The following is a 22,443-nucleotide window of genomic DNA, read 5'->3' as shown; positions in this document are numbered from 1 at the left end:
CGTGGAGGACCGGCCGTCTGGCTGGACCGATCCTCACCTCCTCTGGTTCGGCTGTGGCGGCGGCCAGGCGGCCTTGTTGGGCCAGCTGGCTGTAGTCCACGGTCACCTGAGACGCAAGGCCACCCAGCTCCTCCTGACAGGTCACCGATTTAGTCATCTGGGACACAGCATAATATATCAGAGAATGAATGAGGGCTACAGTTTCATCTTATAAAGTAATATGAATTCTACGACATCTAGGAAACATGGCCAAAATGGTCTTATACAGTAAATAGCCATGTGTCATATCATTCAATACTGCTAATTATTTCTAATTATCACATGCATTTCTTAATGTTCCTAATTTTACTTCTGAACAGTATCAGGGTTCCTACATTTCATGTTTTTCAGGATTATTGTGACTTTCACATATGATATGACAAACACTTGCATACCCATTTCTACACTCTAAACACTGTAAAACATGATGCTGGTGTAATGCTACTCTATTGTCAAATACAAACTTCAAAAAATAGGGCATCAGAGGCTCAATAGTTCAACCAGGATTACACTAATATTTCCAGGACATTTCAAGCAACTCTCATTTTCCAGGAGTTTATGACTGGAAAATTGTGTATTTAAAAAAAAAATAAAAAAAAATCACCTAATAATACACACCTAAATAATAGGCACAATCATACAGACAGTCAAACTCAGCAGCAGAACCCATCAAAACCAACTGAGGGGGTGATGCATTTTTCAATTTGTGTTCAGTAAAGGCAGACTGATCAGTTCAATAAATCATAAAATGAGTTTCTGCGATGCACAAACTAACATTCTAAGCGTGGACATAGTTTATGGTCCAGTTTGTGTGAGACTGAATAAATGAAAGCTTCATATTTCTTAATGCTACTTTACTAAGCTAGTATATGATATTCTAGAGGGCCAAATCATGCACACCATTCACAAGTGGTGTCTTCTTCCCATCCATCAAGTTGAATGTACTCAAGTTTTGCCTTTCTTAAAATTCAGGCATTTATGCTAATAGCTGCTAATAACTAAATAAGCAACAGAACAGCATCAGACTAAAACGGTCAGACGAAACAAACAAACAAACAAAAAAAAATGCTGTTAAATGTTTTAATCGCCCAGGCCTAAATCCAACATTACATTAGAAAATGTCCTTCAAAAACCCTACATGCATTAACTACACAGCAAAAACAGAGTTATGATTTACAGTACAACACACAAGGGCAACAGGTGTTCAGGGAATAAAACTGAGGGCACTCAGAGGCTGTAATGTAACAATGCACTGCTCACCATCTCCTGTGCCGTTATGGCGATAGCCTTGGAGAATTTCACCATGGTGGTCTGGTAATCCACAAACGTACCGTCTGGCTCCGGAGGGGTCCCCTCATCCATCTAAACCGAAGAACCCCCCCAAAACATTAGTGGTTTTAACACTGTGCTCCCTCATAGAAGAAGGCATTAGAGAAACGCTCAATTTCACCCTGCTGAAAATTACTGTCTGTGTGAAAAATGTGTGAAAATTAATCAGCAGTGATGCTTCAGTTGCTGCCATTGTCTTCTTTCATGTGTGTTCTTGACAACATAATGAAAGACTGCAGCCTTACTTAAATGAGATAAACGGCGATATAGGATCAAATGGAGGCTAATATGGAGCTGCATGTAGGGCTACAGTCTCAATGACGGCGTGTGTGTGTTAGAGTGACAGCTGGAGACACTTGGGCTCTAAACCTGAAAAGCCTCCTGCCGTTTTCTAATAACAGCTGCTGAAAGGCCCTCCTCTCAGCATCCGCTGCCAATCTCCTGTGCTAAGCATGAAGCTGAAAGAACCAGGCTTCTAGCAGTCATGTGCAGCCATAGTGTCATCACGTATATACGTACACACACACACACACACACACACACACACACACACACACACACACACACACACACACACACACTAATTAAAAGATAGAGACATAAAGTCTCTATACCTAAAAAAAAACTTTCTGCAGTTTTCGAATAGCAGCTTAGTTTAAAAACATAATGCTGTATTTAAACAAGATCATTCTCCAATTCTGTGAACAAAACAAAAGGAATTCTAATGTGATGGAATGTTCTGTTCCTCACTCACCCGTCCCATGGCTTCAGCAATAGACTCCACCATGCCCCCCACCATCCCTCCTTCACTCGCAGCCTCGTTTAGAGTCACCATGATGTCATCTACTGCCTCCTTCATTAGCTGTGCCGCTTCTGCTATTGCATCATGGGTATGGGATGCCTATACAAGGCAGAAAAGTGTTTCATTAGAGGATGAGGTGTGGTGGTGAACATCCAACATCCTGATCTCACTAAAGCTCTTTGTGCTGAATGCAATTAAATTGTCACAGCAGTGCTCCAAAATCTAGTAGAAAGCCTTTTACTGGACAGTAGAGACAGTCACTCCAATAAAAACAGGACAAACTCTTTAAGTTTCCTTAATTTAAGATGAAACAATGAATAAGCAGGTCTCCCATTACTTTTGTCCATACATACAAAACACACATGAACACCTGCACAGGTTCACACAGTTTATTATGAATCTTATTTAGAAACCATAGATTGAGGATCATTTTCCATCCTGTCTGTAAAACTGTAGGAAATTAGAATGACCATGGCTCTATACCTTAGGATTTCCTCCTCCCTCTTTGGCTGCATAGAGCATTTGCAGCGATGATTCTGCCAGGGTCTTGGTCTGGTCCAGGATGTTCATCTGCTGCTGGTGGTCCATGTGTTTTGAGGCCAGCCCCACTGAAGCCACAATGAGGGGCTCAAAGTAGCTGGCCAGCTGAGTTACCTGAAAAAGGATGGACACACCAAAAAGAGCTAATTTAATGATAATAATGCTCATTTCAGATTGTGGAAAGCAAATCCTTGTTTAGACAAACATGCCTATAGGTTTCAGACGAGTGGCTCTAAGTGTAGCTGTAAGTCTTAAAGTCTGTAAAAAGGTCCAGTGTGTGTTTGTCTGTGTGTGTGGCTCACCTTGTGTCCAAGCTGGGCAGCCTCGCCACGGGCTGCAGTAGAGATAGGCTCAATGAGATGCCCAATCTCCTGTACAGCTGAAGTCACCTGCTCTTGTACAGCCTGCAGAATCCCAAGTACAGCCACATTAAGTACACTTCACTTCCACTGTACCAAATCAACACTCTCACTCAGCTGTTACAATACCTCCTAATAAGCACATAGCCAATTCCATGAGCCCTACCAAACAGAGCATATTTCCAATTATCCATTCAGAAACATTGGCAAGGCTTTAGCTCTGCAACTAGAGGACATACAGTGTGTGCATGTTTATTTTGGCCATAGCAAAATAGAAAATAAGCTTAGGATCACTGTTTTTTGCATGACACTGGTTACTGATCATTGATGCTAGAAGAGAGGATTAAAAGGCAGAAATAGCCCTTTTTGTGTGGACCGTTAAGGTTAAATGCTGATACTGAGTGAGATTGAACCTCATGTGATGTGATATTTTGATGTCTTTGTCATGTGACATGTGTCAGTTAGTGACCCCAACAAGTACCTTGTTATACATAAAAAAATCTTTAAATGTTAGTTTGGGAAATATTGTCATTGTCAATATGCACCAATTTTTCAATGTATTTATACTGGAAACCAATTTCAAGCATTTCACCACAATCTATTACATCAATATGCTTTGACTGGTAAATAGTCTGTCAATGAACATAAACATAAAAAAACTAAATAATAGAATGAAGAACAGCAGACAGACTAAATGATAATGGTACCTCTAGAGAGATGTCGTCTCTGCAGGGCAAACTCTGGCCTACAGCTGCTAAGGAGGCTTGTTCTATGTCTCGTATACACTTGTTGATGCTGTCGATGCTGTGGTCACACTCCCGCTGGCCTGGAGCCTTGTCCCTATAGCAACAAAAGGAAGGTGTTGTTAGAGGAAGGTAGTTGTGTTTCTATAGTCTATCTAGGCATCTCATACATTACCGCTCCGAAAAGCAAGAGGGTAAGTGCCGATTTGGCTGTTTCTGGCCACCCACCCACACACACACCCACACACACACACACACACACACACACACACACACACACACACACACACACACACACACACACACACACACACACACACACACACACACACACACACACACACACACACACACACACACTCCCACTGGCTAAGCTCCAGTTGTGAGTAGATGGATTGGTAGGACAATGGGTCTGGAGGGTAGCCAAATGGGCAGAAATCCCATCTCCTGCTACTGTTCCTGCTGAGTAGGCTACAGATGAGAGCACACCCTTGCCCACAGTCATAATCACTGATCTCACATCAGCCTGCCTGTATACATACTAAACTTCAGCATTAGCCACTGCCCAATCCCACAACCAAACTGATCTGCTCCAGCATATCAATCTCCAGAGACGCTCTCACCAAAAGTGGAAACAACACTGAGCGCCAATTAGCATGGCAATTCACAGCCCAGTGCAGTCTGCCTCAGACAGCTATTCAGCTGCCATTATGGAATCATAGAGAAACCATTAGAAAGTTGAGCATTCACAACCCAGTATGAAATACAGATTTAAAATACAGTAGAGTAGGCTAGTATCTCCTGATGACAATGACAGTGACAGAATTTTCTTCAAATAATATAAACAAATCCCCACCTCCTTGCCTGGCTTGAATGAGATATTAGGACGGAACTGTTAGGATAATGTTTGCTTTCCAGCATTTCTGTTTGTGTGGTATGTGCTTAGGTTTGGCCACTGCACTGGATTTGTTATAAGCCATCTGTGTAGAACAGTGTCATCATAATAACCTACTCAGTTGGTAATTCCATGGTAATTATACTATTTTACCACCAGGCCCAATGTGGGCAATAGGGTGTGATTTTTTTTATCTCAGTAATTGTACATGATAATGCTTTGTCTATTTCTGTCTGTTTCCAATATCGCCCAAGCTTACACACACTACATGTCAAAAAGTTTGTGTACACCCCTTCTAATGAATGCATCCAGCTACTTTAAGTTGCACCTGTTACTGACCTAACTAATGCTACTCACCGAATGCAATCAAATGCTTACAGCAATGCTCCAAAATCTAGTAGAACGTCATCCCTGGACAGCAGACAGTTAACCCAATACAAGTAGGATAAAATCTTTTTTTTTTTTTTTTTTTATACCTTGATTTTGGAAGAAGCAGGTGTCCCAATACTTTTGACCATATAGTGTACTTCTTACAGCATTGGAAATATATGCAATATAGTCTCAGAACAAAATCACTATGACATAGTGAACTAAAGACACTAGCTGATATTACACAGTGTGCTGAAACTGAAAGAGAAATGCTTGGGGTGTGACCAAAGAAAGCAAAGGCGCCAGCACAAACGCCGACACTATTATGATAAAATGCAATAGACACTCCATATCCAAACCACCTGGTAAGTTCTCCGTTTTCGTTTTCTGTTACTTGTACACTTTGTCTGTCACTAATTAAGCATGCTTGTACAGCTTCCTCCAAGCAGTCTCTTTGACTGCTCCAAGCTGAGTTGATGCATGACTGATTTTCTCCACCCTCTACTGCTCTGAGTTGGGGTATTCCCAGGTTTACTGACAGCAGGAAGTACGAAACACACAGTGAGAAAGAGTGGAGTGACAGTGTATAAACACGGAGTTAAAACAAAATGCATGAAATATTATCCATCATAAAAAGCTAACTCAAGCCTCACACTAGATACTAAAACACTGCTGTTAGGATTTGATTGCATTCACCCAAAAGAAAGCTGTTGGATCATTAGTTTGGGATCACAAACACAGGGTGGGGAATATATAAGCATATGGACTCCACATAACCTCTTAAGGAGTCATGTGGTATCTGGCACCAAGTCCTGCAAATTGTAAGATGGGGCCTCCATGGATCGCATCAACAAGCCCTAGGTGCCCATGACCCGGCCACCGGTTCCTTTCTTAAAGCACTTTTGGCAAGTACTGATCGCTGTGTACTGGGCCCACCCCACAAGGCCTGTCGTTTTGCAGATGCTCTTAACCCAGTCATCTAGCCATCACAATGTGACCCTTACATGTGACCATTTGTCCTGCTTTTAACACATCAACATCAGGAACTGACCGTTCACTTGCTTGCTAATATATCCCACCCCTTGACCGATGCCACCATAGATAAAGACACCATATTTGAAGAGTTGAAAAGTTGTTTTTAACAAAATACGTAGTACGTAAGCATCAGTCATCACAAAAACTACATGTTGGCATCTTGCCCACCACTACACCATTCCAACTCATCCCAAAAATATTCAATGATGCTGTAGAGAGAGCAGGTCCGCTACGCCATAGCCCAATGCTGTCAGGCGTTACACCCCTGGCATTGTACATGGTGACCTTAAGCTTGTGTGCGACTGCTCTAAAACATCCCATTCCATCCAATTCCGTGCTTTTCTACGGAGATCACATATGCTGTTTGTGCAACTGACCTGCATCAGCAAGAGGTGCAACTTAAACTACAAGCATTTGGAAGTACAGTATATTTGAAATCACTGGCAAGACAAGGTGATTGCCTCTGTAGATTTCAGGCCAGACGTTTCTCTAATACAACTAAGTTGTAGTGTTGCAAGCTATTCAATTCATATTTCAACCAATGAAATACCTCCTTCCCTCATTATATCTCGTGTAGTGTAATGCAATGTGCCTTTATTGTCATTTCTACCTGCAAGGTACAATTAAACCCAGGGTTAGATTGCAGGGTCATCCATACTATGGTGCCCCTGGATCAGAAAGTTAAGTGCCTTGCTGAAGGGCTTAAAAGTGGTAGCTCAGAAGGGCTGTATGAAAATGCTGAAATATTGCAGTATCGCGATATTACATTTTGCAATGCTGTATTTTATACTTCATATGAAAAGAGTCATTTGCAACATACTGAATTGTAACCTCAATATCGCGAAACATATTGTATTGCCAGGTTCTTGCCGACAGAGGTATCGAACCCACAACCTTGTGATCAATAACTCATCTCACCACTGCCTTTTTGTCTTTCTTTCATCACAAACACATATGCACAAACCTGATGGCGGTGATGAGGCTCTTGATGGAGTCAGATACGGTGCGCGAGTGGCCTGCCAGGATGGACCAGGTGGGCGGGTCCTTAGGGTTGATGACGAGTGAGCGGGCAGTTTCCAGTAACTGGGTGGAACTGTCCAGCATAGAGCGAGCTGAGCGCAGGATTGGCTCCTGAGCTGCTGAGCCCTAGTGTTGAGAGTTTATACATATACACATAAATCAATAAAAGCATTTAACGGAATTTTCTCGTAAATTTAAAACACACAAACGATTCCCTGTTAACCCTTTTGCAGCGCTGCGATCATATTCAGCTTAACCAAGGCAAAACTGTCAATATGTTCAAAGAGGCATGAAAGAGAAGAGCTCTGAAAGATTAAACTGAGCAGCAAGCAACTGAAAGTGCACATCAAAAAGAAAGCGAGAGAAGTGTCTGAAGTCACATGAGTGCACACACTCACTCACTCACACACACACTCTTACAGTCCCCTCAACCCCCTCCAATAATGACATTAACAAGCTTTACCTCCACAACAGCTGCTGTGCACACAGACACACAATCACACTCAGCCCACAAACAGACTGCGGTGGCACAGGAAGTGTGTTTTGGGAACACTTTAAAAATGTGGCGACTATCTTTTCACCTTGAGTATTTTTCCAACTAAACTAAAAAGAAAAGAAAAAAAAAAGAAAAAAGGAAGTGGTTCATCCAACCACCAGTAACTGCCTTTGAAACACAGAGCAACCACTTTGTTTTGGCACAGCATTAGAGACAGCAGATCAAAGGCAATGGAGTCACCTACTCACTCATGTAGGCTATGGGAGTAGTCAGACGGTCCATTTTATCATGCGCTCCAAAGTCCAAACAAAAGAGCAGCACATAGAGAAGCACTTTGAGGCTAAGAGAATCTTGTGCTGGGAAGCTGCTTTAATTCTGATGAGAAAGCCCCTTTTAAAAAGAGTACTTTCAGGAACACACACACACACCTTATTCATAAATAAGGAAGTGCTACTGGTCAACATCCTCTCACCTCATTGCTTATCTGAGCAGGAATGCTGGCGAACTCTGGGTTGGAGGCAAACGTGGAGAGATTCTCAACAGCCTCTATAAGAGGGGTTGTGGCTACGCGGCACCTTTCACGGTTCTCATCTGAAAAATCCCCGTCCAAGGCCTGAGTTAAGAACAAACAAACAAACACACACACATACTGATATAAAATTCATAACATTCATAGGAGTAAGATGAATGTCAGATTTCATTTAAATAAAGTACATTATTTACTCTCATTATTCCAATTTAAAAATGAAATGAATTCAGATGTGACCTTAATAGTTTTGACAAGATTGGCCGTGGTGTTGGCCACTTCTTTGGCTGACTGCACAAAATGTCTCCTCGCGACAGGGTTGGCGGTTTTAGATGATGCGAGGCGGCAGGCGTTGCAGAGCGCAGAGGTGTGCTTGGCTACAATCGTGGCTGCAGACAGCACCTATGTGAATAAACACGTTCATAAAGAGGAAGTTTAGTATGACCTAAAACTAAGTGCCTACAAAAGACAGGAGATAAGCAAATGCTTATTTCCCCACCTGGGAGGGACTACTGGCTGGGTCCACGAGGCTCTGGCATGCCATCTGGATGGCCTGGTTGGCTTTGGCAAACTGGATGGGGTCCACCAATCCCTGATGACCCGACTGACTGTTTGGGTCAGACACACCCACAAGGTACGACGCCTACACGTCAGACAGAAAGACAATTGTGAGTCTCTGCAGAATGTCTCGCCTGTCATTCATAGCAAGCTGTCCTCATGCCTGCTGTCTGAGAGTAGGAGATTGAGCTGGGCGGAAGAAACATGCAGGCCCAGTGAGCAGGTGCAGTCTGAACACTCACCTGGCCTGCTGCCTCCGTCAGCCCACACAGTGCTTTGGACGCCACACCCACACATTCCCCAAAGGCTGGCACGTCGCCCGTCTTACAGTGCTGCGAAATGCCTGCCATGGACTCTCCCAACACCTGATACACACACAAGAAAGATTGTTCTACCTTTCTCTCACAGAGTCTACATTCTCTCTACATACTCATACTCTCTACACTCGTCTGTTTTTGTTATTGCTTTAATTAATTGTAAGTAATTATGTAATGATATGCAACAATGATGACATCCAAGGTTTAAGGGATATCTGTGTAGTTTTACCTTGGAGTTCTCCATCACACTTTCTATGCAGTCAAAGTAGGAGAGGTCACTGACTGGTTCGTTCGGAGTGTCTAGCATTCCTCTGACCGCCTGGAGGAGAGAGAGAAAGATAGAGAGAGATCCTCACTGAGGCTCCTTGAGATGCTCATTTCTGACTCTACTGAGCCCAGTGTTTTTTCACATCCTTTGACAATGCAAGTTAGCTACCATTGAGGCAGCAGTTACACCTGGGATGTACGGCCTCACAATCTCGCAGCAGTCACTTTCTAAAGCAGTCAACACCCCATTGGTGGAACACACTCTGCACAGTTACAATGCGACAGTTTAAGAAAGTTACTGACCAAAATGATACTTTTTCAATTGCCACTACGATCATTCATTTAATTTATGACCGTGAGTGAGCCTTGTAACAAATATCTATACTGTGATGCACAAAATAAACAAGACCAAATAAATAAATAAATAAATAAATAATAAAAACATCACACCACCACATCATATATAAACCAAAATATTCAAGGAATCTTTATATCTCTAAATCGAAAATACACAATATGTTTGTGGACACCTCTTCTAATGAATGCATTCAGCTACTTTAAGTACTGTAGAAAACAACACAGTCAATAAAAAAAGGATTCACTGGAGTAGATAAAAAGGAACCTATTGGCACCATGCCTAATGCCAGGTATGAGCTTGAGGGGTATAAAGAACCCCAGCACTGAGCTGTGGAGTAGTGGAACGGTATTCTCTGCAATAATGGTAGTTTTGGGAGGAGTTGGGGATGAAGTAAGGTGGTGATCATCCAACATCCTGACCTCACAAACTCTTTTTGCTGAATGCAATTAAATCCTCACAGCAATGTAGAGCTGGGCAATATGACGATATTTTATCGTATCATGATACATTTTGTTATTGTGATACAAATATGCTTTTCTAAGCATATAGAGGATACTGTTTTACTGGTTTCATCACAAACAGTGTAATTAGACCGGTTTGATTAGATGAAGAGTAGTAGATGTTGAATAAAAATCACTGCATTCAGTACTGGAGAGGATCTGAATAGCAGTTTATAAGAATCTGTCACTACTGATTTTTTTTATTGAATATTTTTTAAATATCCTGATATAGTATTTTTACCATATCACCCAGCCATACAGTAATGTTCCAAAGTCTAGTGAAAAACCTTCCCTGGACAGTATAGACAGTTACTCCAACAAAAGCAGGAAAAACTCTTTAACACCTTTAATTTTAGAAGAAACAATGAATGAGCAGGTGTCTCAATACTTTTGTCTATATAGTGCATGTGTGTGGGTGTGTGTCTACAGTACGGCTGTGTGATAATATGCTCAGGTGTTTGCTAACCTCAAGCTCACGCAGAGCATTGTCACACTCCTTCTGGCCTGGTGCCTGCTGGGTACACAGTGTGATGAGCTGGTTAATGCTCTCTGTCACCGCTCTGAAACACAGGACACGCAACAACAGACAGAACACACACACACACACACACACACACACACACACACACACACACACACACACACACACACACACACACACACACACACACACAATAAATACAAATACAGTAAGAGCCAAAAGTGACAAGACTTAGAGATCTCAGTTGTATCATACAGACACTAGGGAAATAACGCCTCACATTAAGATCCTCTCACGAGACTCCAAACTCTTTCCTAATGTGCTGCTACAACACACATACCTCAGACATGCATCTTGCATCCTATACACACACACACACACACACAAAGCTGTCATAATACTGGTGTCCTGCTCCTCTCAGATGAGCACAGGCTGTCTGTGTGTATGTGTGAGGGCGCGAGCGTGTGCTTGTGTGTGTGTTCGTGCGTATCTCCCAGCCTCCATCTCCCTCATTAAGGAGAGAGAAATCAATCAGGCCCAAAGCCCAGCGGAGCGGCTGCCTCTCTCTCCTCCACCTGAGGCAGTTTGAGCTACACACACGAAACACACACCACACACAAACAGGCTTGTATGCCACACAACGTGCACACACACACACACACACACACACACACACACACACACACACACACACACACACACACACACACACACACAGCCTCAGCTCCTGCGTTTTTTTTCTAAGTCTGGAGGCCTTGTGAGAAAGACCGGTGTAAATTTTCAGTGTCATATTTTTGTCACTGATTGCTGCAAGTTGCTGGATCACACCCTCAGGCTAGCCAGCTGATGGCTTGGATGGTCACCAATAGCAGTCCACTTACCTTGCTGCAGCTGCGAGAAGATTCTTGGCATTGGCAGCCCCAGGATCCACAGACAGGGACTTAGCCGCCAAAAGCAGTTTGCTGGAGGCCATGGAAATGTTTTTTAGGTTGCCAATCACCTGGATCTGATCATCTTTGGACTGCAATGATAAAAAACTCAAAACAATGAAACTCCAACATTTTAATAACAGCACTTAGTAATGCTAATGGTATAAAAAGATCCTATTTAATGAAAATGTAAAGACCTTATAATCATGAAAAAACCCAACAAATATCCATTGCTTTGTTTTTAAAAAGAGCTTGATGTTCTATGAAAATTAAAGGTCAATACTGATAGACCATATGTATGGATATTGGTATAGGATCAACATCAGCAGAAAATAATGCACATGAAAATGAATTCTATAACAAATCTAGCCTGGAAATGCACACACTCACACAGTGGTGTAGCTTTTAGAATTACAGCTATAATTAAAAATAGCTTACATCAATGCAGACTAGTTCTTAACGTAAATAAAAAAAAATAATAATAAAATAAATCAGAATTAAACCAACAGAAGAAAAAATGTGACATTGTTCCATTTGCATACGGCATAAGGTTAAAGTGATTAACTGTTTTTTCTCCAGTCTGCACATATGGAAGCTTAGCTGCACAAACAGGGCATTTCAAATTCGTTTTAGTGACATCACAACCATGAAGCAACAGTATTAAGTGTTACCCTGAGAAATTAAAAATAACAATGTACATTTAAATGATGGTTGATTTTTGTCCTTTAAAATTTTAACTATAGAAAAAAAGAGCGCTGTGGAAAACCCTGGCCTTGGGTTAAACAGACTGCTAAGTGGCTTTAAAACCTTTAGCCCTCTGGGTGCAAACTCACTTTCAGTGCAATAGCAAGAGTTCTGAGCAAAAACGACCATCTACAGTGATAACACACTGTAGTTCTCAGAGCTAAACGGTCTAAATTGCAGAGCAGGCAGCAGCAGCACCAGCTGATGGCTGTTCATATAGCCCTTTCTTCCCGTCCCTCACTCACTCTTATTAGGCATGTCATGCTCCATCACCCCTCTTCCCCAACCCATCTCTCCAAATTAATGAGCAAAATAAGCAGAACGAGAACATCATCAACGATCTCATTACGATGGAGTGCCTCACATGTTCCCGGGGACGATCATGCGCCTAAATGAATTAAATGAGAAGGTCTAATTAACAAAATGGATCAAAAGTGGTTCAAAACTGCCAAGCATGACTTGGGTTCACCCATTTTTCAGTAACTCGCTAGGCCTTGAAGATGCTAATGACATTTAGGGCTGTTTTGAGTCATGAAGTCAACCTTGCTGTCTGAATATCTGAACCCTGATCCTCTTTGCCATCTGGCCAAACATTCTACATCTCCAGATAGTTGACCGCTAAAACCCATGCAGGGTCCCATACCCCCCGGTGTCCTTTTTTGGTAGTACACTATCACTTGTCTGAATCAGAGTTCTTTTACCTCAGCAGTGCTAGAACACCAATTCATGCCTTCATTAGTTCTTGCATTATTGTAATTCCCTCTTCATCAATCTTCCTGCTAAATATCTAAACAAAATTCAATGCATTTAAAATGTTGCTGCTAGAGCACCAACACACATACAAAAACAACATCATCTGAACACATCAGCCCTGTGCTCCATCTCCCATCTCCCAATCCCCTGTGGCATTCAATCTAAAATTCTCTTTTTTTTTTTTACATTCAAAGTTCTTCAAGGTCTTGCTCCTGCTTATCCTTCTGAGTTTCTTCATCTTTACATCCCTCTTCTGGCAACAAGCTGCTTGCAGTACTTCATACTTGGCTTAGTCTATGAGTAGCAGGTCGTTCAGTGCTATGACCCTCGGACCTGAAACAACACTCCCCTAATCTCTCCATGTCTCCCCTCATATTACAAAATATTCAAACTTCATTTGAAGTCCCTGCCCTTCATAAAATACTATTAATGCTAATTTTTTGTTTTGTTATCTCTTTAAATTACGTTTACCCTTCTTTCTCTCATACATATACCTTACATCTCCAAAACGGCAACTTGGAACATTAAGACAAGTTTTTTCCCTTCTTCTGTTAATGGACGTCAACGTAAAGTGCTTTATTCAGTTATTTTGTAGCATTTCTATCAGTCCATTTATCATAAAATGTTAACATTTTATACATTTTCACACAATGTAAAGAGCATGTTTTTTGTATTATATGCTGGTTATATACTTAGAAATAGAGCTGGACGATATGGGGAAAAAAAAATATCACAATAATAAATATTTTTTAAATATATTTATACAATAAATAAAAAAAAACTGCTTAAAAAAAAAACTTTAAAAAACTGCTATCCAAATACTCTTTTATACAGAGTACCGTGATTTTACTCAACATATGCTGCACTCTATTGAATTAAATAAGTACTCTTTAAGCACTGCCGATATCCATGATACATTCATAAACGCATATAAAACTAAACTAAAACTAAATTTACTGACACAGAAAAGGCAGAGATATAACATCTTTTACTAAAAAAGAACCTTTATGTCGACCTATCTCTGACGTTTACGATATTAGTTTATATTTCAGTTTGACATGGTTAGAAAATTTGAATTTTAAAGGAAAAAATAAAAAATAAAAAATGCATTTCTACCTAGAAAAGCTAATAGTGTACATTAAAAATGCATACAGTCTCTGTTTGCCCTCTCATCCCAAACAACTGTTGTTGCCTTGGTAAAATCCAAAATTAAAACTCAAAAATACCCAATATCCATGATACACTCTTAAATGCATATTGTCTACTACGATAACTACATTTATCACAATATTATAAAATAATGTCATCTCTACTTATAAACATATAATTGTTTTCAAGCAAAATTATCTTTAGACATCATATAAGCATACCAGTTCAGCATGATGTCTGTTTAAACTGTGCAATACTTCTTTTAGAAGGCACTGTAGCATAACACTATGCTGTGGTAGGTATGTACCTGAGTGTGTCCAGCCATCTCAATGCCAGCATCCAGAAACTCGTCAAAGTCTTGGCTGAACTTGCCAGAGGCCACAGCCAGCTGACTGCTGGTGCCGCGAGAAGAGTGCACCACCTCCCCTGCCGAGTGGTTCAGCTCTGCAGCCGTGTGATTCAGCTCCGTCTGAGCCTCCTGGAACGACTTGGAGCACGGAGGCAACTGCACATACAGGTAAGGGTTAGAATAATACTATAGCCTCAAGCTTGTGATTCATCACAGGTAACAAAAGTTTGTATCTTTACCCATACCATAGAAGTTCTAATCTTTGGTTATGTCAATGTAACAAGTATGCAAGTAAATGTAGGTTGGTGTGTTTATCATGAAACATTTTCACATTTCAGCTACAAGAACTTCTTTTGACACAGAGGAAACATGCTTCAGCCCCTATAAACCAAAACATGAATACTTACATTCTCCACTAGTAGTTTCTTGCTGGCTTCTCCTATGCTCCTCAGGGCCATGTCCACATCCTTCTGTCCAGGTAGGCAGTTCACACAGTTATTCAGAGAGTGGGAGACAGCCTTTGCTACCTGGAACAGAAACACGCACACGCACACACACACACACACACACACACACACACACACACACACACACACACACACACACACACATGCACTGTCAGAACTGTGATATTACATCAGGCATCCTAACAACCCTACAATGTCCTAGGGAAAAGCAGCTTGAATCTAAAATGCTAATCAGCCGCAAAGCAGAGCAGAGAAATCCATGTCCCTAATTTATGCCACTGTCATAGACATATGCCAAGCAATATGTTTATCTCCCAGAGGAGCCCCAGCAAATCAGGAAAAATGCTGCAGCCTTCCAGAAAGGAGGCCGCAGAGCCCCAAACAGACAATAGAAAATTGCTCAGTTAACAGGACATAATTGCTCTGGAGGTGGGTGATGCGCTACTTTTCAACTTCTCACAGAAAGTGAGAGTGCGGCAGAGAACAGAGCAAGCAGAACAGCAGAGTGACCGAGAAAAAAGTGGAATTCAGTACAGCTTCCAAAAAATACTGACTTGTATAAAGTATTGTGTTCTGGGTTTAAAAATGGATTATTATTAGATGATAAGCATATTTCAGATAAAACTACAAAATCTAAAACAACAACAACAACAACAACCACATAATAATAATAAAGCATCAAGTAATACAAACTAAATTAAAAACTAAATTCATTGACAGAAAAAACAGATGTAACAGCTTTTACAAAAAAAACCCCTATGTCTACCTATCTCCTTTACAATATTAGTTCATATTTTAGTTTGACAGAGTTATAAAATATGAATTTTAAAGCAAAACAAACAAACAAACAAACAAAACATTTCTACCTAAAAAGGCTAATAGTGTACATAAAACTACATAAAGTCTCTGTTTGCCCTCTCATCCAAAACAACTGTTGTTGCCTTGGTAAAATCCAAAATTAAAATCCAAAAATACCCAACTGCCACTTCGCTGTCTCAGGCTAACACAGCAGCTGATCATGAACAAGAGAAAGTTGTGCCAAGTGAACATGCAGTGCAGGCAAAACCAAACTCCAGCTATTTATGACTGATGACACATAGTGGTGTGTGGGAGCTGTACACTGAAGGTAAAAATGACACATATTGACTGTGAGCAATCCAAGTCGCCAGTCAGCTGCACGCTGTGCAGTTCTCTGCAGTCAACTTATCAAATAAACAAATAAATTAATAAAAACATTCTAAACTCTGCAAATTTTTATGACATATCGTTACATAAGAAATGCCTTTTTATTTTTGTCTTGTTCTATAAATACGCCTGCAAATTGCACACAGTCAAAATGACCGCAACGGCCATTCTAGTGTTAGACAGCAAGAAGCCAAAACTAGGCCTCATTTCAATTCCTTACTTTGCCATAAATGACTACACATATTCGAATGATGTAATCTAGCAACTGGGTATTTAATTGTAGTTTCTGACCAAGAGATCAACAATAAGCTAGAAATAACAGCTAAATAAGGCCATGATTTAGGGGTGTTCTAGCAGCCATACAAAAGAGTCTATCTGCAGCAGTAGCACTGAGGTGTTTGCCTTAGATGTGATCTGGCCCAGTGTGGTGGCCTGGTAGGGATGACCGCAGCAGACGCCTGACCTGGGCTAGTCTCTGCTGGCTCTCGGCATCGCCTGGTGAGATCAGGGCCTGGTGGGCCTCGTGGATGAGCATGGCTGAGCCTTCCATCACATGGCTGGCTGAGTCCAGCATGGCTGCTGCAGACTGCCTCTCCGCTGTGCAGGCAGCCACTCCCCGAGCAGCCTGGGCTAGAGTCCGCAGAGCCTGTGCAGTCTCCCTTGCAGCTACGCCTGAACACACACAAACACACACACAGAGCAAGGAAATTACATGCCTGAAAAGCTTCCTCAATTGTCATAAATTCCATCATTACATTTAATGCTCCCCAATGTTGTATCACTTTCCCCAGAGCAGATAAGAGGCACTATTCACTGTAACAGCACTTTCATGTCTCAAACTGTACCATCTCAATCTCTATAATGTCCCCAATAAATGGCTCCAATAAGAGCACACAATAACCAGTCCACTCCAAGCGTTCTTTATTACTCTTAAGTAACATAATGCGCAAAAAACGTCCACTCATCAGCCCCAACTTTCACTACTCTCCACAGAGGCCATATCAGGGGGTGGGCCAAAGCAAAATTGCTCCAACTGTTCCAGTGAACGAGCCACGCAGTAAGCGGAGGCTCCAGGTGAGAGCTGGCCTTTCCTCATTTTACAGAATGGAAAAAAAGGCTGAGTGCCAAAGTAGGCAAATTGCATCAAATTGCATTATCCTGCCAAGTAGCCCCTAATTGCTGATGTTATGTTAAATGTAGTGAAAATAAGATTAATGAGGGAGGGGAGCGGCACCCTAGGTTAAGGGGACTGGGTAAACGAGGAGAGTAAGCAGAGAAGAGAGCAAACCGTTTCAAAAACACCATTACAGCCCAGCCATCAAGCCGGTGGAGAGTGTGAAAAATCACCACACTGAACAGGTGGGCAGCAGCAGAGCCGTTACAGTCAGTCTGCCGACAGAGGAAGCAACACTTCCGCATTAAAATCTCTGTTAGATATCGAGTGTGCGGTGATGTGAACCAAAGCCTGTAGAGGTGATGATATGGTCTGCATTTGGCCTTAATTTCAAAGTGTCTTTGGACTATGAAAAAGGACAGTGGTTCATCTGTACTCAGGTACTGAAAAAAGCCATGCAGCGAAATCTCTGTAGATTGTATGACTGGTACTGAACGTGGGTTGTGATATTTCCCAAGATTCATCAAGAACTAACTTATGACAATATAATGTCTGCAGGTGTCCTTACCAGTGTAGTGTTCATTGCCCTGAGCAGCACAGGTCAGCAGCTGGGCCATGGAGGAGCCCACAGCCTTAGATGTACTTCCCAGGTCCTGAGCACACTTCTCAAGCTGCAAATGCAAAAGAGAAAGCGAATCAAACTAGTTAAATACAGCCACTATGAAAGCAGCCTACATACTGTGGATACCGTGATAATCAAGCTACCCTAGGCTAATGTACCAAAATAGCCTATATCAAAGACAATGAACCATCAATGCATTCCTTAAAATACAATTTTTACATGTTCCTTAAGGTTCAAAATCCCAAGCTCAAAAGAGCCTTTTCCAAATGATTATAATGTTACTATAATGCACACATTTACACTTGACCAGCTATTCTGTCAATCACAATATTCTAAAGTAATAAAGAGAGCTGCCACAAAGCACTTGAAGTGGAAAATTCTTAAATGCTGTGCTGTTCCTGGTTGCAGGGAAGCAACTAGGAACTATTACTGCAGCTTTACTAAATTAAATTAAGGGTTTTTTAATTTTGTTCTGTAACATAACAGACTTAAATAAATAGAAGTGGACAACAGGGGAAAATTTCAAATATGAGTACTTCAAAAGACATTATGCTTAAATGCTTCACATGCCAGCAAGACACTGACCGAGTCTCCGGGTAGCGGTTTGAGCTGTCCATCAAAGGCAGCCATCTTGGCATCCTGGAGTTCGTTCTTTAGGGTCTGGACTGCATTCAGTGCTGAGTCTATTTCCAAAGGCCCACAAGCTTCATGAGCCTAGAAACCACAAAACAGGCCAAAAATCCTCAAAGCAACTTCTATCATAATGCTTTTGAGAGGTAGTGTCTAAAGCATTCCGTTTAAGGCAATTTCAGGACAAAAGACAACAGGCAGAAATCAGTAGTATTGACAATTTCTAAAAATTGCATTACTGTACAATTGCTCTTGCAATTCAAGGTTGGGTAATGAGAGATGAGGAGTGGGGGCTACCTTCTGGGCAGCTGTCCGTAGCTCTGCTAGGCAGGTGGCCAGGTTCTTTGCACACTGACTCAGTTGCATCGCTGCAGCTTGGTCAGTTACTGTAGGAATGGCTGATTTCGAGGAAGTCACCATTTTACTGCCAGGCTGCGAGACAAAACCAACAATAAATAATATAACCAATTACCAAGAATTACAGCCATACATGTACAGACCATAATCAGAAAATGTTTTCCCTTTAATTGTGATTATTTGTAGAGCTTCTCTGATCACATGATTTAACCCATTAAACTCCAGGCTTTTTATTCTAAAGTTACTACTACGAGCTATTAACCATGACTGTTCAGGCTTGTATGCCTTTAAATACAAGGGTGCATGTTCCAAACTTTTAAAATAAGACGTATAGACTAAATGGAAATGTACTGTATATTAAACGCTGCAGTGATTGACATATGGTCGCACTGCACTAAAAAAAACATTGGTAAACTGTTCTTGGGTAATGTCAGGCTCTAGCTGAAGCTAGGAAGGCTGAATGATAATTAAAGCAACGTTATATAGCATTTGTACCTGAAAATAACAGCTTTAAAATCACTGTAATGCACCGTTGAGAATAGTGTCTCTATCATTGCTACTCCGGGCTCAGCATGCTGCCTACTGCACTATATAACTTTGGTAAAGCAGGCAGGACAACACTTGCAAAACCTGCATAATTTATATTTGTGGGAAATTCTGTAATATTACTCGACCATTTCAGCCCATTTCCAATACAATTTCTTTATCTCTTGTCCAGCATTAGGGTGGCTCACTTCATGACCGGAAAAAGGATGAAGCCCAGGAGCAAGAAATGCCAATTCTCACATAATGCACATAATGCTTTAAATTAGACAATCAGCTTTCTCCAAGGACAAAAGAGACAGCAGCAATTTGATACGATAACAACGGCAACTCTTAAAAGAAGGATTTATTCCTTCTACTAATAAACAAATGAATTTGCCTTGTTTATACACCATATTGTAAAAGGATTGTACATATACACACACAAAATTAAAAACAACCTGCAATTACTGACTCGTTTCCCAGTTCTTAAAAATTATACATTTTCTTCGGAGGCCTAAAAAAGCCTGAGGGTTCTACTACCGGAGTACTACCACTACTAATGCCTTAATGTACGAGCCAGAGGAACTGAAATGGAACAGCTGACCAGCCTTTAGAGTGTTAGGAATTACATACAGATGGACTGGAAAGTGGTGCTAAACACACTGTAATTCAGTAGTTGAGGCTGCACCTGTAGAAAGCTCTGACTGGCGATGATGAGGGTTAGCTGGGCGCTCAAGTCCTCCGGCTGGGCCTGGCTACTTCTCATGCCTTGCACCAGCTGAGGGATATGGTCTGCTACAGTCTATATTAACACACACACACACACACACACACACACACACACACACACACACACACACACACACACACACACACACACACACACACACAAACAAACAAACACACAGAAACACACACACAGAAAAACAAATCTCAGATAAAACAGCACCTTTTGGCACTCATCATTCAACAGAGCACTGCAATAACAAATATCGCAGAACTAATGAATTAGTAAAAGTAATGAATATCAATAATGAACATTGAGTCTAATGGATTAAATGAAACAGTACCTTGCAGCTGTGCACTAGCTGCTGGTGAGAGGCGGTGTTCTTGTTGGAAGCAGCTGCATTCTGAGCAGCTGCGATGGTCTGAGTAGCTGCTGCTGCAGCCTGCTTGGCAGCAATCTGACCCAAATTAATAAAACATCTTCCATTAGTACTACAACTCCATGTAAACAAAGTAAATACACATGCAGAGAAAATCCACTCTCTTTCGCAATGGTAGCACTAGTAGCAGTCTGTGGACACAAGTGAATACAGTTACAGTAACAACATAAAGTTATTATATGCTGGACACTGGTACCAAGAATATTCAACATACAGATCTAAGGCTCAAATACAGTGAAAGATAAGAGAGGCGAGTGTGACTGTGGAGTGTCTCTGAATGTTCCTGTGATCCTCTGATGCCTTTGAGCTGCTCATTCTTTATTCTCTGACAACCGCGGCATTCAATTGGCTTCTTTTAATATGCTGATTACGCTTACAAAAAGTATAGTCAAATATTCATAAAACATTCTGCCTCGCATGTCTGCTGAGTGACTCCTGAGCTTCATGATGAGCTTTTGAAGTCTCAGCAAAATGAAGGAAACTGGGAGAAAGAAGAGACATTCTGTGTTCTGGAGGAGGAAGGATGAAGAGAAGGGGGGGGGGGGGGTGAGGCCAACGCAACAACAATGCCATCTTTGTTGGTGAGGGAAGGGCAAAAAAGGGCTCCAAACGCTGGCGGATCCCTCTGGAGGACAGAAGTCCCACCAGGGACACAGAACACATTCTTCTAGCAGCAGACAATCAAATAGCCCACTCAGTTAGCAACACTTGAGACTAGCTGCTTGTGATAAGAGCGGCACACAATAGGAGTGTGAACTTCAGATAAGGAGACAGGTTGAAGCAGACCCTCTGGGGAAAACAAGCAGAAAATAGTGGGTAGTTTCAGAAAGTTCTATTATCTTTCAAGGTCTAAACAGTCCACGTCTAAAGTATATCAGGACCTGTGTGTATCAAAGCACCTCACAGGAATAGTGCTCAAATAGAATCAGTCCCTCTGCTCATACAATCCAATTTATTCAAGCACGGCCCATACAAAGAGTAGGGAGACCAAGCTTTCTACACAGCTTTCTTGGCCCGTTTGCAAGAGCTTAACATACACTATATGGGCAAAAGTATTGGAACACCAGCTCATTCATTGTTCCTTATTACAAAAATCAAGAGTTTATCCTTTTTTTGTTGGAGGAGACCATCTCTACTGTCCAGGGAAGACTTTCTACCCATTTTTAGAGCATTGCTGTGAGGATCTCATGGCATTCAGCAACAAGATCGTTTGTGAGTTCAGGATGTTGGACGATCAACTCCCTGAATCATCCCAATTGGCTAGAGTACAATCATTCCAGAGAACACAGTTCCACTGTTCCACAGCTCAGTGACGGGGGCCTTATACCCCTCTGGACCAAGCTTGGCCTGGCTTGGTTCCAATAGGTTCATGTTTATCTGCTCCAGAGTCCTATTCTATTGGCAATACGTCTCTACAGGGACTAGACTAGAGAGCATTTGCATATCTATGTTAGCAACGAGTGCAACTTAAAGTAGCTGAACGCATTCATTAGAAGGGGTGTCCACAAACATTTGGACATATAGTGTGTTAAATGCTAACGCTATTTGTGGCAGTACTACTTCAGAATTAATGTTTAAGTCCACACATTTTATTCCCCTTGTTTTGATGTCAACAACTTTCACCGTTCAAACACCTTCGGAGCAAAAAGATTATTAATGTGAGCTTTTAAAAACAGCTTCCAGAAGAAAACTGACAAATTATTATTTGTGCAAAACCTTCTTACTAAGCAAGAGACTTTGATGAACATGAAACTGTTGTAAAATGCACCCAAACTATTTATAAACAGCTGTTTTACATTAACTCCACCCAAAATGAGAA

At 41.4% G+C, this 22,443-nt stretch overlaps 1 protein-coding gene across 1 annotated transcript in view; it reads right to left on the bottom strand.

The window, feature by feature from the left end:
• The window catches only part of tln2b (talin 2b), a 142,710-nt gene that overhangs the window by 24,407 nt on the left and 95,860 nt on the right, over positions 1–22,443 (bottom strand). The window contains exons 23-44 of the mRNA XM_072670982.1: positions 20,529–20,642; positions 20,147–20,260; positions 18,874–19,008; positions 18,532–18,660; positions 17,893–17,995; positions 16,674–16,882; positions 14,966–15,085; positions 14,517–14,714; positions 11,516–11,655; positions 10,620–10,713; positions 9,258–9,347; positions 8,954–9,076; positions 8,653–8,796; positions 8,394–8,555; positions 8,100–8,240; positions 7,076–7,257; positions 3,777–3,909; positions 3,013–3,114; positions 2,654–2,824; positions 2,123–2,269; positions 1,300–1,401; positions 38–157 (exon numbers count right to left, since the gene is read on the bottom strand). Of these exons, the coding sequence (XP_072527083.1) occupies positions 38–157; positions 1,300–1,401; positions 2,123–2,269; positions 2,654–2,824; positions 3,013–3,114; positions 3,777–3,909; positions 7,076–7,257; positions 8,100–8,240; positions 8,394–8,555; positions 8,653–8,796; positions 8,954–9,076; positions 9,258–9,347; positions 10,620–10,713; positions 11,516–11,655; positions 14,517–14,714; positions 14,966–15,085; positions 16,674–16,882; positions 17,893–17,995; positions 18,532–18,660; positions 18,874–19,008; positions 20,147–20,260; positions 20,529–20,642 (2,973 nt within the window). The remainder of the gene's footprint in view (positions 1–37; positions 158–1,299; positions 1,402–2,122; positions 2,270–2,653; positions 2,825–3,012; positions 3,115–3,776; positions 3,910–7,075; positions 7,258–8,099; positions 8,241–8,393; positions 8,556–8,652; positions 8,797–8,953; positions 9,077–9,257; positions 9,348–10,619; positions 10,714–11,515; positions 11,656–14,516; positions 14,715–14,965; positions 15,086–16,673; positions 16,883–17,892; positions 17,996–18,531; positions 18,661–18,873; positions 19,009–20,146; positions 20,261–20,528; positions 20,643–22,443) is intronic.

Source organism: Salminus brasiliensis, chromosome 2 (genome assembly GCF_030463535.1).
Source record: "Salminus brasiliensis chromosome 2, fSalBra1.hap2, whole genome shotgun sequence".
NCBI classification, from domain to species: Eukaryota; Metazoa; Chordata; class Actinopteri; order Characiformes; family Bryconidae; genus Salminus; species Salminus brasiliensis.
This window is presented reverse-complemented; position numbering and strand designations above follow the sequence as displayed.